The sequence below is a fragment of the Salvelinus fontinalis genome, chromosome 28 (genome assembly GCF_029448725.1).
Source record: "Salvelinus fontinalis isolate EN_2023a chromosome 28, ASM2944872v1, whole genome shotgun sequence".
NCBI lineage: Eukaryota > Metazoa > Chordata > Actinopteri > Salmoniformes > Salmonidae > Salvelinus > Salvelinus fontinalis.
Window position 1 is genome coordinate 48,799,971 of NC_074692.1, and position 17,115 is coordinate 48,817,085.

General features: G+C 47.6%; 1 protein-coding gene across 4 annotated transcripts in view; it reads right to left on the reverse strand.

Annotated features, from left to right (window-relative positions):
* The window catches only part of LOC129826802 (probable global transcription activator SNF2L2), a 165,193-nt gene that overhangs the window by 25,341 nt on the left and 122,737 nt on the right, over positions 1-17,115 (reverse strand). For all 4 annotated transcript variants that reach the window (XM_055887885.1, XM_055887886.1, XM_055887881.1 and 1 more), the window contains 4 exons: positions 15,199-15,352; positions 10,841-11,004; positions 6,419-6,485; positions 5,946-6,056 (listed from right to left, as the gene is read on the reverse strand). In XM_055887885.1, the coding sequence (XP_055743860.1) occupies positions 5,946-6,056; positions 6,419-6,485; positions 10,841-11,004; positions 15,199-15,352 (496 nt within the window). The remainder of the gene's footprint in view (positions 1-5,945; positions 6,057-6,418; positions 6,486-10,840; positions 11,005-15,198; positions 15,353-17,115) is intronic.

A 17,115-nucleotide genomic window follows, 5' to 3' on the forward strand; every position in this document is an offset into this window, starting at 1 on the left:
AGGACCTGACCCTAGTAGAGTCACATGTAAAGGGTTAGGGAGGAGGAGGAGGAGGACCTGACCCTGCTGTAGAGTCACATGTAGAGGGTTAGGGAAGAGGAGGAGGAGGAGGAGGACCTGACCCTGCTGTAGAGTCACATGTAGAGGGTTAGGGAGGAGGAGGAGGAGGAGGAGGAGGACCTGACCCTGCTGTAGAGTCACTAGTAGAGGGTTAGGGAGGAGGAGGAGGAGGACCTGACCCTAGTAGAGTCACATGTAAAGGGTTAGGGAGGAGGAGGAGGAGGACCTGACCCTGCTGTAGAGTCACATGTAGAGGGTTAGGGAAGAGGAGGAGGAGGAGGAGGACCTGACCCTGCTGTAGAGTCACTAGTAGAGGGTTAGGGAGGAGGAGGAGGAGGACCTGACCCTGCTGTAGAGTCACATGTAGAGAATTAGGGAGGAGGAGGAGGAGGACCTGACCCTGCTGTAGAGTCACATGTAAAGGGTTAGGGAGGAGGAGGAGGAGGACCTGACCCTGCTGTAGAGTCACATGTAGAGGGTTAGGGAGGAGGAGGACCTGACCCTGCTGTAGAGTCACATGTAGAGGGTTAGGGAGGAGGAGGAGGAGGACCTGACCCTGCTGTAGAGTCACATGTAAAGGGTTAGGGAGGAGGAGGAGGAGGACCTGACCCTGCTGTAGAGTCACATGTAGAGGGTTAGGGAGGAGGAGGAGGAGGAGGACCTGACCCTGCTGTAGAGTCACATGTAGAGGGTTAGGGAGGAGGAGGAGGAGGAGGAGGACCTGACCCTGCTGTAGAGTCACTAGTAGAGGGTTAGGGAGGAGGAGGAGGAGGAGGACCTGACCCTGCTGTAGAGTCACTAGTAGAGGGTTAGGGAGGAGGAGGAGGAGGACCTGACCCTGCTGTAGAGTCACATGTAGAGGGTTAGGGAGGAGGAGGAGGAGGACCTGACCCTGCTGTAGAGTCACATGTAGAGGGTTAGGGAGGAGGAGGAGGAGGACCTGACCCTGCTGTAGAGTCACATGTAGAGGGTTAGGGAGGAGGAGGAGGAGGACCTGACCCTGCTGTAGAGTCACTAGTAGAGGGTTAGGGAGGAGGAGGAGGAGGACCTGACCCTGCTGTAGAGTCACTAGTAGAGGGTTAGGGAGGAGGAGGAGGAGGAGGAGGACCTGACCCTGCTGTAGAGTCACTAGTAGAGGGTTAGGGAGGAGGAGGAGGAGGACCTGACCCTAGTAGAGTCACATGTAGAGGGTTAGGGAGGAGGAGGAGGAGGACCTGACCCTGCTGTAGAGTCACATGTAGAGGGTTAGGGAGGAGGAGGAGGAGGACCTGACCCTGCTGTAGAGTCACTAGTAGAGGGTTAGGGAGGAGGAGGAGGAGGACCTGACCCTGCTGTAGAGTCACTAGTAGAGGGTTAGGGAGGAGGAGGAGGAGGACCTGACCCTGCTGTAGAGTCACTAGAAGAGGGTTAGGGAGGAGGAGGAGGAGGACCTGACCCTAGTAGAGTCACATGTAGAGGGTTAGGGAGGAGGAGGAGGAGGACCTGTCCCTGCTGTAGAGTCACATGTAGAGGGTTAGGGAGGAGGAGGAGGAGGACCTGACCCTGCTGTAGAGTCACTAGTAGAGGGTTAGGGAGGAGGAGGAGGAGGACCTGACCCTGCTGTAGAGTCACATGTAGAGGGTTAGGGAGGAGGAGGAGGAGGACCTGACCCTGCTGTAGAGTCACTAGTAGAGGGTTAGGGAGGAGGAGGAGGAGGACCTGACCCTGCTGTAGAGTCACATGTAGAGGGTTAGGGAGGAGGAGGAGGAGGACCTGACCCTGCTGTAGAGTCACTAGTAGAGGGTTAGGGAGGAGGAGGAGGAGGACCTGACCCTGCTGTAGAGTCACTAGTAGAGGGTTAGGGAGGAGGAGGAGGAGGAGGAGGACCTGACCCTGCTGTAGAGTCACTAGTAGAGGGTTAGGGAGGAGGAGGAGGAGGACCTGACCCTGCTGTAGAGTCACATGTAGAGGGTTAGGGAGGAGGAGGAGGAGGAGGAGGAGGACCTGACCCTGCTGTAGAGTCACTAGTAGAGGGTTAGGGAGGAGGAGGAGGAGCACCTGACCCTAGTAGAGTCACATGTAGAGGATTAGGGAGGAGGAGGAGGAGGACCTGACCCTGCTGTAGAGTCACTAGTAGAGGGTTAGGGAGGAGGAGGAGGAGGACCTGACCCTGCTGTAGAGTCACTAGTAGAGGGTTAGGGAGGAGGAGGAGGAGCACCTGACCCTAGTAGAGTCACATGTAGAGGATTAGGGAGGAGGAGGAGGAGGACCTGACCCTGCTGTAGAGTCACTAGTAGAGGGTTAGGGAGGAGGAGGAGGAGGACCTGACCCTGCTGTAGAGTCACTAGTAGAGGGTTAGGGAGGAGGAGGAGGAGCACCTGACCCTAGTAGAGTCACATGTAGAGGATTAGGGAGGAGGAAGAGGACCTGACCCTGCTGTAGAGTCACATGTAAAGGGTTAAGGAGGAGGAGGAGGAGGACCTGACCCTGCTGTAGAGTCACATGTAGAGGGTTAGGGAGGAGGAGGAGGAGGACCTGACCCTGCTGTAGAGTCACATGTAGAGGGTTAGGGAGGAGGAGGAGGAGGACCTGACCCTGCTGTAGAGTCACATGTAGAGGGTTAGGGAGGAGGAGGAGGAGGACCTGACCCTAGTAGAGTCACATGTAGAGGGTTAGGGAGGAGGAGGAGGAGGACCTGACCCTGCTGTAGAGTCACATGTAAAGGGTTAGGGAGGAGGAGGAGGAGGACCTGACCCTGCTGTAGAGTCACATGTAAAGGGTTAGGGAGGAGGAGGAGGAGGACCTGACCCTGCTGTAGAGTCACATGTAGAGGGTTAGGGAGGAGGAGGAGGAGGAGCTGACCCTGCTGTAGAGTCACATGTAGAGGGTTAGGGAGGAGGAGGAGGAGGAGGACCTGACCCTGCTGTAGAGTCACATGTAGAGGGTTAGGGAGGAGGAGGAGGAGGACCTGACCCTGCTGTAGAGTCACATGTAAAGGGTTAGGGAGGAGGAGGAGGAGGACCTGACCCTGCTGTAGAGTCACATGTAGAGGGTTAGGGAGGAGGAGGAGGAGGACCTGACCCTGCTGTAGAGTCACTAGTAGAGGGTTAGGGAGGAGGAGGAGGAGGAGGACCTGACCCTGCTGTAGAGTCACATGTAGAGGGTTAGGGAGGAGGAGGAGGAGGACCTGACCCTGCTGTAGAGTCACTTTTAGAGGGTTAGGGAGGAGGAGGAGGAGGACCTGACCCTGCTGTAGAGTCACATGTAAAGGGTTAGGGAGGAGGAGGACCTGACCCTGCTGTAGAGTCACTAGTAGAGGGTTAGGGAGGAGGAGGAGGAGGACCTGACCCTGCTGTAGAGTCACTTTTAGAGGGTTAGGGAGGAGGAGGAGGAGGACCTGACCCTGCTGTAGAGTCACTAGTAGAGGGTTAGGGAGGAGGAGGACCTGACCCTGCTGTAGAGTCACTAGTAGAGGGTTAGGGAGGAGGAGGAGGAGGAGGAGGACCTGACCCTGCTGTAGAGTCAATAGTAGAGGGTTAGGGAGGAGGAGGAGGAGGACCTGACCCTAGTAGAGTCACATGTAGAGGGTTAGGGAGGAGGAGGAGGAGGACCTGACCCTGCTGTAGAGTCACTAGTAGAGGGTTAGGGAGGAGGAGGAGGAGGAGGAGGACCTGACCCTGCTGTAGAGTCACTAGTAGAGGGTTAGGGAGGAGGAGGAGGAGGACCTGACCCTGCTGTAGAGTCACTAGTAGAGGGTTAGGGAGGAGGAGGAGGAGGACCTGACCCTGCTGTAGAGTCACTAGTAGAGGGTTAGGGAGGAGGAGGAGGAGGAGGAGGAGGAGGACCTGACCCTGCTGTAGAGTCACATGTAGAGGGTTAGGGAGGAGGAGGAGGAGGACCTGACCCTGCTGTAGAGTCACTAGTAGAGGGTTAGGGAGGAGGAGGAGGAGGACCTGACCCTGCTGTAGAGTCACTAGTAGAGGGTTAGGGAGGAGGAGGAGGAGGACCTGACCCTGCTGTAGAGTCACATGTAGAGGGTTAGGGAGGAGGAGGAGGAGGACCTGACCCTGCTGTAGAGTCACATGTAGAGGGTTAGGGAGGAGGAGGAGGAGGACCTGACCCTGCTGTAGAGTCACTAGTAGAGGGTTAGGGAGGAGGAGGAGGAGGACCTGACCCTGGTAGAGTCACTAGTAGAGGGTTAGGGAGGAGGAGGAGGAGGAGGACCTGACCCTGCTGTAGAGTCACTAGTAGAGGGTTAGGGAGGAGGAGGAGGAGGAGGAGGAGGAGGACCTGACCCTGCTGTAGAGTCACATGTAGAGGGTTAGGGAGGAGGAGGAGGAGGACCTGACCCTGCTGTAGAGTCACTAGTAGAGGGTTAGGGAGGAGGAGGAGGAGGACCTGACCCTGCTGTAGAGTCACTAGTAGAGGGTTAGGGAGGAGGAGGAGGAGGACCTGACCCTGCTGTAGAGTCACATGTAGAGGGTTAGGGAGGAGGAGGAGGAGGACCTGACCCTGCTGTAGAGTCACATGTAGAGGGTTAGGGAGGAGGAGGAGGAGGACCTGACCCTGCTGTAGAGTCACTAGTAGAGGGTTAGGGAGGAGGAGGAGGAGGACCTGACCCTGGTAGAGTCACTAGTAGAGGGTTAGGGAGGAGGAGGAGGAGGAGGACCTGACCCTGCTGTAGAGTCACTAGTAGAGGGTTAGGGAGGAGGAGGAGGAGGAGGAGGAGGAGGAGGAGGAGGAGGAGGAGGACCTGACCCTGCTGTAGAGTCACTAGTAGAGGGTTAGGGAGGAGGAGGAGGAGGACCTGACCCTGCTGTAGAGTCACTAGTAGAGGATTAGGGAGGAGGAGGAGGAGGACCTGACCCTGCTGTAGAGTCACTAGTAGAGGGTTAGGGAGGAGGAGGAGGAGGAGGAGGAGGAGGAGGACCTGACCCTGCTGTAGAGTCACTAGTAGAGGGTTAGGGAGGAGGAGGAGGAGGACCTGACCCTGCTGTAGAGTCACTAGTAGAGGGTTAGGGAGGAGGAGGAGGAGGACCTGACCCTGCTGTAGAGTCACATGTAGAGGGTTAGGGAAGAGGAGGAGGAGGAGGAGGACCTGACCCTGCTGTAGAGTCACATGTAGAGGGTTAGGGAGGAGGAGGAGGAGGAGGAGGACCTGACCCTGCTGTAGAGTCACTAGTAGAGGGTTAGGGAGGAGGAGGAGGAGGACCTGACCCTGGTAGAGTCACTAGTAGAGGGTTAGGGAGGAGGAGGAGGAGGAGGACCTGACCCTGCTGTAGAGTCACTAGTAGAGGGTTAGGGAGGAGGAGGAGGAGGAGGAGGAGGAGGAGGAGGAGGAGGAGGACCTGACCCTGCTGTAGAGTCACTAGTAGAGGGTTAGGGAGGAGGAGGAGGAGGACCTGACCCTGCTGTAGAGTCACTAGTAGAGGATTAGGGAGGAGGAGGAGGAGGACCTGACCCTGCTGTAGAGTCACTAGTAGAGGGTTAGGGAGGAGGAGGAGGAGGACCTGACCCTAGTAGAGTCACATGTAGAGGGTTAGGGAGGAGGAGGAGGAGGACCTGACCCTGCTGTAGAGTCACATGTAGAGGGTTAGGGAGGAGGAGGAGGAGGACCTGACCCTGCTGTAGAGTCACTAGTAGAGGGTTAGGGAGGAGGAGGAGGAGGACCTGACCCTGCTGTAGAGTCACTAGTAGAGGGTTAGGGAGGAGGAGGAGGAGGACCTGACCTTAGTAGAGTCACATGTAGAGGGTTAGGGAGGAGGAGGAGGAGGACCTGACCCTGCTGTAGAGTCACATGTAGAGGGAGGAGGAGAGTATTTCTGTCCTACCTTAGGGGGAGGGAGAGAGGAAAGTGAAGGAAGGAGGGGTATGATAGGGGTAAGAGGGAGAGAAAGAAAGGATACCTTGGCCAGGATCTGTTTGTCCTTAATGATGTACTCGTAGGTGGTGAGGAGGACATTGAACTTCCCGCTGCGGAGCTGCGCCACTAGGCCTCGTCTCATAGCAGGGGTCCCCTGTAACACAGACAGACAGAAGACATAGGTTATGTCCCACATATCCTTCCTCCCAAAGCCTGCAGTGTTCACTGATTTAAAAGGAAATTAAGGTATAATAAACATGGTGGAAACTCCTACACGCCATTGTTTATTTAACCATTTAACTAGGCAAGTCAGTTAAGAACAAATTCTTATTTTCAATGACGGCTTAGGAACAGTGGGTTAACTGCTAATGCCTCCACCGATCCAGTGCATTTAGATTTCTGGAAACTAATGAACGAGTGCACACTTCAGGTGAAAGGAGACTTGGGACGCGCCGAGACGCTACCCGTGGAGGGGAAGAGGAAAGGGCTGATGAAAAGGAAAATGATGACTCTCACCTTGTAGGAAATCTTCACAACGGACGGAGACCATTTATCCAGCTCATAGACCCAGTTGGACAGAGTCCTGGAGGACAGAGAGATCAGAGTCTGAAATGTAGGAACAACTAAGCCTGGGATGTTACAAGCCCTAAAAACTAGCCTGAAACTAGCCTGAAACTCTCTAAAGACTGTTGACATCTAGTGGAAGCCCTAGGAACTGCAATCTGGAAGGACTTGGCCTTCTAATAAAATTGACAGCCATTGAAAATGAATTTTATTTTTTCCCCCGGATGTTTTGTCCTCGGGGTTTCACCTACCATATCGGTTTTGTTATACTCACAGACATTATTTTAACAGTTTTAGAAACGTTAGAGTGTTTTCAAACCAAATCTACTGATTATATGCATATCCTAGCTTCTGGGCCTGAGTAACAGGCAGTTTACTTTGGGCACGCTTTTCATCAGGACGTGAAAATACTGCCCCCTACCCAAGAGAGGTTAACAGCTTCTACCCCCAAGCCATTAGACTGCTGGAAAATTAATCAAACCGGACTATTACATTGATCCCCCCATTTGTTCTGTACACTGTTGCTACTCGCTGTTTATTATCTATGCAGTCACTTCACCCCTACCTACATGTACAAATTACCTCTAACCCGTACCCCCGCACATTGACTCGGTACCAGTATCCCCTGTATATACCCTCTTTATTGTAACTTTTTATTATTTTTTAATTTAGTTCATTTATAAATATTTTCTTAACTCTTCTTGAACTGAACTCTTGGTTAAGGGCTAGTAAGTAACTATTTCACTGTAAGGTGTAACCTGTTGTATTCAGCATTTCACGGTAAGGTCTACAATTGTTGTATTCGGCGCATGTGACAAATCAAGTTTGATTTGATTTTATAACATCTAGCATACCAAGCTCTAAACCCTCAGCGATAGTAATCACACCAGTGGGGAGAGGGGCATTCTTCTAACCAAACCACATGACCTTTGTTTTGGAGGTGTTCAGAACAAGGTTAACGGCAGAGAAAGCTTGTTGGACACTACTTCCTGCTTTACTTTTTGCTTGTAAGCAGGAATCAGTAAGATAAGAGTTATGGTCAGATTTGCCAAATGGAGGGTGAGGGAGAGCTTTGTACGTATCTGATGTGTGTGAAGTAAAGGTGGTCTATTTTTTTTCTCTCCTCTGGTTGCACATGTAACAAGCCCGGTAGAAATAGGGTAAATCTGATTTAAGTTTCCCTGCATTAAAGTCCCCGGCCACTAGGAGCGCCGCTTCTGGATGAGCATTTTCCTGTTTGCTTATGGCCTTATACAGCTGGTTGAGTGCTGTCTTAGTGCCAGCATCGGTTTGTGGTGGTAAATAGACAGCTACAAAAATATTGATTAAGTCTTTCTTGGTAAATAGTGTGGTCTACAGCTTATCATTAGAAACTCTACCTCAGGCGAGCAAAACCTCGAGACTTCCTTAATATTAGATTTTGTGCACCATCTGTTATTGTGCCATGTTGTAGTAGTTTTCCGTTGTTTGTAGCTAGTGTAGTAATACTCAGAAGGATGGGGTTATGACTCATTTGTGGCCTAAAAACGACAAGCAAGCTTTGAAGTGGGAGCGGTTTGTCAGGTTGAAGCCAGCGGAGTACGGGAACCATGCACGTCTACTGTATGCAGTGCTCATTTCACCCTGGAGGACTTAGATGGCTGAGTATAACTGAATGTGAAGACCTGCAACCTATATTTCCTACTGACATACCGGTACATAGTGACTGTCCGCAGTGATGGAGATAAGCCGGGTACTGACATACCGGTACATAGTGACTGTCCGCAGTGATGGAGTTAAACCGGGTACTGACATACCGGTACATAGTGACTGTCCGCAGTGATGGCGATAAACCGGGTACCGACATACCGCGGTAAATAGTGAGTGTCCGCAGTGATGGAGATAAACCGGGTAAATTCAATATGGATTTACCTCACTATGGTTATTGGATTAGCTAGCTGACTCTCTGAAGGTTTCTCTTTGGCTCTTCTTTGACTTTGGTAACTCAGCCTTCAATCAGTAAGTCTCCGCTCTCTTAACTAACCCGTCTGTGGTTGTTCTCTGGCTTACTATTTAGCTATGTCGAACGTTGTGGTTGGCTAACTGTGCTCGTAAGCTGGCTAGGCTAGCTAGCATGCAAAACTAACTAACTTTAGATGGCTGACTTGCTGGCTAAGATAACTGCATATACCGGTAACATTATTTGATAACTGGTTAGATGGAGTTCGGTATTTCCAAAATGTTGGTGTACTTCAATGTAGCTGTAAGCTAGGTGTTGATAGCAACTGGCTGACTCATGCAGTGTTAACGTAACGTTAGCAGGCTACTAGGGCAAACAATAGTAGGCTAGTTGACCAGCTGAACTAGTTGACTAGTTGACTAGCTGAACAATTAATTCATAAAGTATTTGCTTGTAAATTGGCTGAAAATTACATTGAAACCGTGTCGTTTCAGTGCAAAATTATATTATATGTAATAGGCTTGACGGGTCCTTCATATTATCAAATCAAATCAAAGTTTATGTCACGTGCGCTGAATACAACAGGTGTAGACCTTACAGTGAAATGCTTACTTACAGGCTCTAACCAATAGTGCGAAAAAAAGATATGTGTGTGTGTGTGTGGGTAAGTAAAGAAATAAAACAACAGTAAAAAGACATTTGAAAATAAGAGTAGCAAGGCTATATACAGACACTGGTTAGTCAGGCTGATTGAGGTAGTATGTACATGTAGATATGGTTAAAGTGACTATGCATGTATGATGAACAGAGAGTAGCAGCAGCGTAAAAGAGGGGTTGGCGGGTGGTGGGACACTATGCAGATAGCCCGGTTAGCCAATGTGCGAGAGCACTGGTTGGTCGGGCCAATTGAGGTGGTATGTACATGAATGTATAGTTAAAGTGACTATGCATATAAGATAAACAGAGAGTAGCAGCAGCGTAAAAAGAGAGGTTGGGGGGGGAGGGGGCAAACAATGTAAATAGTCACACACCACAAATGTAGTGACGCCTCAACACTGCGATGCCTTACACCCCTCCACTACTCAGGAGGCCATAAATAAGGCCGTTTTAATACGCCTCTGTGTTTGCTTTCTCAGTATTGAGTCAGTACAGAACGTTTTAGTTATATTTTTATTGTTTTACATTCAACTTCTTTGATATAGGGGGCAGCATTTTCACTTTTGGATAAATTGCGTGCATAAGTAATGGACATTATCGAACAAAACAATGATTTATTGTGGAACTAGGATTTCTGGCACTGCATTCTGATGAAGATAATCAAAGGTAAGGGAATATTTATGATGTAATTTCGTATTTCTGTTGACTCCAACATGGCGGAGAAATGTTGTTAAATCTGAGCGCCGTCTCAGATTATTGCATGGGATGCTTTTTACTAAAGTTTTTTTTTTTTAAATCTGACACAGCGGTTGCATTAAGAACAAGTGTATCTCTAATTATATGTAAAACATGTATCTTTCATTAAAGTTTATGATAAGTATTTCTGTTATTAGATGTGGCTCTCTGCAATTTCTCTGGATATTTTGGAGGCATTTCTGAACATGGCGCCAATGTAAAACCGAGATTTGTGGATATAAATATGCACATTATCAAACAAAACATAAATGTATTGTGTAACATGATGTCATATGAGTGTCATCTGATGAAGATGTTCAAAGGTTAGTGATTAATTTTATCTCTATTTCTGCTTTTTGTTACTACTATATTTTGCTGGGAAAATCGCTGTTTTTCTGTGGCTATGTACTGAGATAACATAATTGTTTGGTGTGCTTTCCCCGTAAATCCTTTTTGAAATCTGGCTGGATTCACGACATGTGTAGCTTTAATTTGGTGTCTTTCATGTGTGATTTCATGAAAGATAGATTTTTATAGTAATATATTTGAATTTGGCGCGCTACATTTTTTCTGGATTTTGGCCAAGTGGGACGCTACCGTCCCATCTATCCTAGAGAAGTTAAGTAGTTCTTTCCTAGAGCCGTTCTTGTCTATTACTGTTCTGAATTATGTCATGTTTCATGCTTTGTGTAGACCCCAGGAAGAGTAGGTGCTGCAACAGCTAATGGGGGTCCTAATAAACAACAAGACAAAAGACACAGCTAACGTGGTCTGCTCTGCTGGTGGGTTGAGGGATGGAGCCATCAAACACAAAAAATGACCTAACACTAAAAGGGAACTAGCATCATTTTCACAATTTCACAGTATTATTCCAACTTCAGTGTGGAAAAATATATATAAAACACAGAAAAATCACATTTTTGAATGCCTTTACGAGCCATGACTGTAGTTTTAGTAAACAGACCGATGATGAAACTGTTTGTAATATAAAAGCAATGTTCTCTTTAACTGAGACCCATGAAACAAGCAGGGAGGTAACATACGATAGTGGAACGATGATGAGATAGGGTCCGTTGAGTCTCTTGTGTTCCATGAGGTATGTAATGAGGGCGATGGTCTGGATGGTCTTGCCCAGCCCCATCTCATCAGCCAGGATACCGTTCAGATTATTGTTGTACAGAGACACCATCCACTCCAGACCCTGCACCTGAAACCCAGAGAGAAGAAGAGGTTAACAGAGACACCATCCACTCCAGACCCTGCACCTGAAACCCAGAGAGAAGAAGAGGTTAACAGAGACACCATCCACTGCAGACCCTGCACCTGAAACCCAGAGAGAAGAAGAGGTTAACAGAGACACCATCCACTCCAGACCCTGCACCTGAAACCCAGAGAGAAGAAGAGGTTAACAGAGACACCATCCACTGCAGACCCTGCACCTGAAACCCAGAGAGAAGAAGAGGTTAACAGAGACACCATCCACTCCAGACCCTGCACCTGAAACGCAGAGAGAAGAAGAGGTTAACAGAGACACCATCCACTCCAGACCCTGCACCTGAAACCCAGAGAGAAGAAGAGGTTAACAGAGACACCATCCACTCCAGACCCTGCACCTGAAACCCAGAGAGAAGAAGAGGTTAACAGAGACACCATCCACTGCAGACCCTGCACCTGAAACCCAGAGAGAAGAAGAGGTTAACAGAGACACCATCCACTCCAGACCCTGCACCTGAAACCCAGAGAGAAGAAGAGGTTAACAGAGACACCATCCACTCCAGACCCTGCACCTGAAACCCAGAGAGAAGAAGAGGTTAACAGAGACACCATCCACTCCAGACCCTGCACCTGAAACCCAGAGAGAAGAAGAGGTTAACAGAGACACCATCCACTGCAGACCCTGCACCCTGCACCTGAAACCCAGAGAGAAGAAGAGGTTAACAGAGACACCATCCACTGCAGACCCTGCACCTGAAACCCACAGAGGAGAAGGGAACAAGTCATTTGAGACACACACAAACACGAACAACGATCCACTGCAGTCCATGGACCTCAAGAGGAACAGAGAAATATATGTGTTGTTTGTTGTGGGTCAGGTTCTCTGTCTTGCTCAGTACTATACAGGACGGGTCAGGGTCTTCTACTCTGGCAGTAGTAAGCAGAGGCACAGACACAGTCAGGTTCTCTGTCTTGCTCAGTACTATACAGGACGGATCAGGGTCTTCTACTCTGGCAGTAGTAAGCAGAGGCACAGACACAGTCAGGTTCTCTGTCTTGCTCAGTACTATACAGGACGGATCAGGGTCTTCTACTCTGGCAGTAGTAAGCAGAGGCACAGACACAGTCAGGTTCTCTGTCTTGCTCAGTACTATACAGGACTACCTGGTAGACTACTTTTACCTGGTAGCGTTTGAGCTAGTTTTACCTGGTAGTGTTTGAGCTAGGTTTACCTGGTAGTGTTTGAGCTAGTTTTACCTGGTAGTGTTTGAGCTAGGTTTACCTGGTAGTGTGTGAGCTAGTTTTACCTGGTAGTGTGTGAGCTAGTTTTACCTGGTCGTGTTTGAGCTAGTTTTACATGGTCGTGTTTGAGCTAGTTTTACCTGGTAGTGTTTGAGCTAGTTTTACCTGGTAGGGATTGAGCTAGTTTTACCTGGTAGTGTTTGAGCTAGTTTTACTTGGTCGTGTGTGAGCTAGTTTTACCTGGTAGTGTTTGAGCTAGTTTTACCTGGTAGTGTTTGAGCTAGTTTTACCTGGTAGTGTTTGAGCTAGTTTTACCTGGTAGTGTGTGAGCTAGTTTTACCTGGTAGTGTGTGAGCTAGTTTTACCTGGTAGTGTGTGAGCTAGTTTTACCTGGTAGTGTGTGAGCTAGTTTTACCTGGTAGTGTTTGAGCTAGTTTTACCTGGTCGTGTTTGAGCTAGTTTTACCTGGTCGTGTTTGAGCTAGTTTTATCTGGTCGTGTGTGAGCTAGTTTTACCTGGTAGTGTTTGAGCTAGTTTTACCTGGTAGTGTTTGAGCTAGGTTTACCTGGTAGTGTTTGAGCTAGTTTTACCTGGTCGTGTTTGAGCTAGGTTTACCTGGTCGTGTTTGAGCTAGTTTTACCTGGTAGTGTTTGAGCTAGTTTTACCTGGTAGTGTTTGAGCTAGTTTTACCTGGTAGTGTTTGAGCTAGTTTTACCTGGTAGGGATTGAGCTAGTTTTACCTGGTAGTGTTTGAGCTAGTTTTACCTGGTCGTGTTTGAGCTAGTTTTACCTGGTAGTGTGTGAGCTAGTTTTACCTGGTCGTGTGTGAGCTAGTTTTACCTGGTCGTGTGTGAGCTAGTTTTACCTGGTAGTGTGTGAGCTAGTTTTACCTGGTAGTGTTTGAGATAGTTTTACCTGATAGTGTGTGAGCTAGTTTTACCTGGTAGCGCTGGAGCTAGTTTTACCTGGTAGCGTTTGAGCTAGTTTTACCTGGTAGCGTTTGAGCTAGTTTTACCTGGTAGCGTTTGAGCTAGTTTTACCTGGTAGCGTTTGAGCTAGTTTTACCTGGTAGCGTTTGAGCTAGTTTTACCTGGTAGTGTTTGAGCTAGTTTTACCTGGTAGTGTTTGAGCTAGTTTTACCTGGTAGTGTTTGAGCTAGTTTTACCTGGTAGTGTTTGAGCTAGTTTTACCTGGTAGTGTTTGAGCTAGTTTTACCTGGTAGTGTGTGAACTAGTTTTACCTGGTAGTGTGTGAACTAGTTTTACCTGGTAGTGTGTGAGCTAGTTTTACCTGGTCGTGTGTGAGCTAGTTTTACCTGGTCGTGTGTGAGCTAGTTTTATCTGGTCGTGTTTGAGCTAGTTTTACCTGGAAGTGTGTGAGCTAGTTTTACCTGGTCGTGTTTGAGCTAGTTTTAACTGGTCGTGTTTGAGTTAGTTTTACCTGGTCGCGTTTGAGCTAGTTTTACCTGGTCGCGTTTGAGCTAGTTTTACCTGGTCGCGTTTGAGCTAGTTTTACCTGGTAGTGTTTGAGCTAGTTTTACCTGGTAGTGTTTGAGCTAGTTTTACCTGGTAGTGTTTGAGCTAGTTTTACCTGGTAGTGTTTGAGCTAGTTTTACCTGGTAGTGTTTGAGCTAGTTTTACCTGGTAGTGTTTGAGCTAGTTTTACCTGGTAGTGTTTGAGCTAGTTTAACCTGGTAGTGTTTGAGCTAGTTTTACCTGGTAGTGTGTGAGCTAGTTTTAACCTGGTAGTGTGTGAGCTAGTTTAACCTGGTAGTGTTTGAGCTAGTTTAACCTGGTAGTGTTTGAGCTAGTTTTACCTGGTAGTGTTTGAGCTAGTTTAACCTGGTCGTGTTTGAGCTAGTTTTACCTGGTAGTGTGTGAGCTAGTTTTACCTGGTAGTGTGTGAGCTAGTTTTACCTGGTCGTGTTTGAGCTAGTTTTACCTGGTCGTGTTTGAGCTAGGTTTACCTGGTAGTGTTTGAGCTAGTTCTACCTGGTAGTGTGTGAGCTAGTTTTACCTGGTAGTGTTTGAGCTAGTTTTACCTGGTAGTGTTTGAGCTAGTTTTACCTGGTAGTGTGTGAGCTAGTTTTACCTGGTAGTGTGTGAGCTAGTTTTACCTGGTCGTGTGTGAGCTAGTTTTACCTGGTCGTGTTTGAGCTAGTTTTACCTGGTCGTGTTTGAGCTAGTTTAACCTGGTAGTGTTTGAGCTAGTTTTACCTGGTAGTGTGTGAGCTAGTTTAACCTGGTAGTGTTTGAGCTAGTTTTACCTGGCAGGTATTTGAGCTAGTTTAACCTGGTCGTGTTTGAGCTAGTTTTAACCTGGTAGTGTGTGAGCTAGTTTTACCTGGTAGTGTGTGAGCTAGTTTTACCTGGTCGTGTTTGAGCTAGTTTTACCTGGTCGTGTTTGAGCTAGTTTTACCTGGTCGTGTTTGAGCTAGTTTTACCTGGTAGTGTTTGAGCTAGTTTTACCTGGTAGTGTGTGAGCTAGTTTTACCTGGTAGTGTTTGAGCTTTGTTTTACCTGGTAGTGTTTGAGCTAGTTTTACCTGGTAGTGTTTGAGCTAGTTTTACCTGGTCGTGTTTGAGCTAGTTTAACCTGGTAGTGTTTGAGCTAGTTTTACCTGGTAGTGTGTGAGCTAGTTTAACCTGGTAGTGTGTGAGCTAGTTTTACCTGGTAGTGTTTGAGCTAGGTTTACCTGGTAGTGTTTGAGCTAGTTTTACCTGGTAGTGTGTGAGCTAGTTTTACCTGGTCGTGTTTGAGCTAGGTTTACCTGGTAGTGTTTGAGCTAGTTTTACCTGGTCGTGTTTGAGCTAGGGTTACCTGGTAGTGTTTGAGCTAGTTTTACCTGGTCGTGTTTGAGCTAGGGTTACCTGGTAGTGTTTGAGCTAGGGTTACCTGGTAGTGTTTGAGCTAGGGTTACCTGGTCGTGTTTGAGCTAGGGTTACCTGGTAGTGTTTGAGCATGCCGTTGATGAGCAGCGAAGACTGTTTGTCGACCCTCTCAATGATGGCGTGAGCCACACCGTAGTAGGACTGCTGGAAGATGGTCAGTTCAGTCTCTGGCACCGTGTACTCATCATCAACATCCTGCTTTGCAGACCTGAGATACATAAAACATTAGTTAATGACCTATTTTAAACGCCCAAAAGAGCGGAAATTCTGAAACTCGTCAGTCTATTCTTGTTCTGAGAAATGAAGGCTATTCCATGCAAGAAATTGCCAAAAAACTGAAGATCTCGTACAACACTGTGTACCACTCCCTTCACAGAACAGCGCAAACTGGCTCTAACCAGAGTAGAAAGAGGAGTGGGAGGCCTCGGTGCACAACTGAGCACAAGTACATTAGTGTCTAGTTTGAGAAACAGACACCTCACAAGTCCTCAACTGGCAGCTTCATTAAATAGTACCCACAAAACCCCAGTCTCAATGTCAACAGTGAAGAGGCAACTCCGGGATGCTGGCCTTATTACATATGGGATCAAGGAGAGGTTGAAAATATCAGTGAAGACAGCACTTTCCTGCGTTTGCCAGCAGCTCTTCGCTGTGCTTCAAGCATTGCTCTGTTTATGACTTCAAGCCTATCAACTCCCGAGATTAGGCTGGCAATACTATAGTGCCTATAAGACCATCCAATAGTCAAAGGTTTATGAAAAACAAATGGTATGGAGAGAAATAGTCCTATAATTCCTATAATAACTACAACCTAAACCTTCTTAAATGGGAATATTGAAGACTCGTGGCAAAAGGAACCACCAGCTTTCATATGTTCTCATGTTCTGAGCAAGGAACTTAAACGTTAGCTTTCTATACGTGGCACATATGCACTTTTACTTTCTTCTCAAACACTGTGTTTGTGCATTATTTAAATCAAATTGAGCATGTTTCAATATTTATTAGTGTTTTGTGTATTTGTGTTTTCAGCCCACTGTCTATAGTAGGAAACAGATATCAATCACTAGTCAGCCCACTGTCTATAGTAGGAAACAGATATCAATCACTAGTCAGCCCACTGTCTATAGTAGGAAACAGATATCAATCACTAGTCAGCCCACTGTCTATAGTAGGAAACAGATATCAATCACTAGTCAGCCCACTGTCTATAGTAGGAAACAGATATCAATCACTAGTCAGCCCACTGTCTATAGTAGGAAACAGATATCAATCACTAGTCAGCCCACTGTCTATAGTAGGAAACAGATATCAATCACTAGTCAGCCCACTGTCTATAGTAGGAAACAGATATCAATCACTAGTCAGCCCACTGTCTATAGTAGGAAACAGATATCAATCACTAGTCAGCCCACTGTCTATAGTAGGAAACAGATATCAATCACTAGTCAGCCCACTGTCTATAGTAGGAAACAGATATCAATCACTAGTCAGCCCACTGTCTATAGTAGGAAACAGAGTGGTTATCAATCACTAGTCAGCCCACTGTCTATAGTAGGAAACAGAGTGGTTATCAATCACTAGTCAGCCCACTGTCTATAGTAGGAAACAGATATCAATCACTAGTCAGCCCACTGTCTATAGTAGGAAACAGATATCAATCACTAGTCAGCCCACTGTCTATAGTAGGAAACAGATATCAATCACTAGTCAGCCCACTGTCTATAGTAGGAAACAGATATCAATCACTAGTCAGCCCACTGTCTATAGTAGGAAACAGAGTGGTTATCAATCACTAGTCAGCCCACTGTCTATAGTAGGAAACAGAGTGGTTATCAATCACTAGTCAGCCCACTGTCTATAGTAGGAAACAGATATCAATCACTAGTCAGCCCACTGTCTATAGTAGGAAACAGATATCAATCACTAGTCAGCCCACTGTCTATAGTAGGAAACAGATATCAATCACTAGTC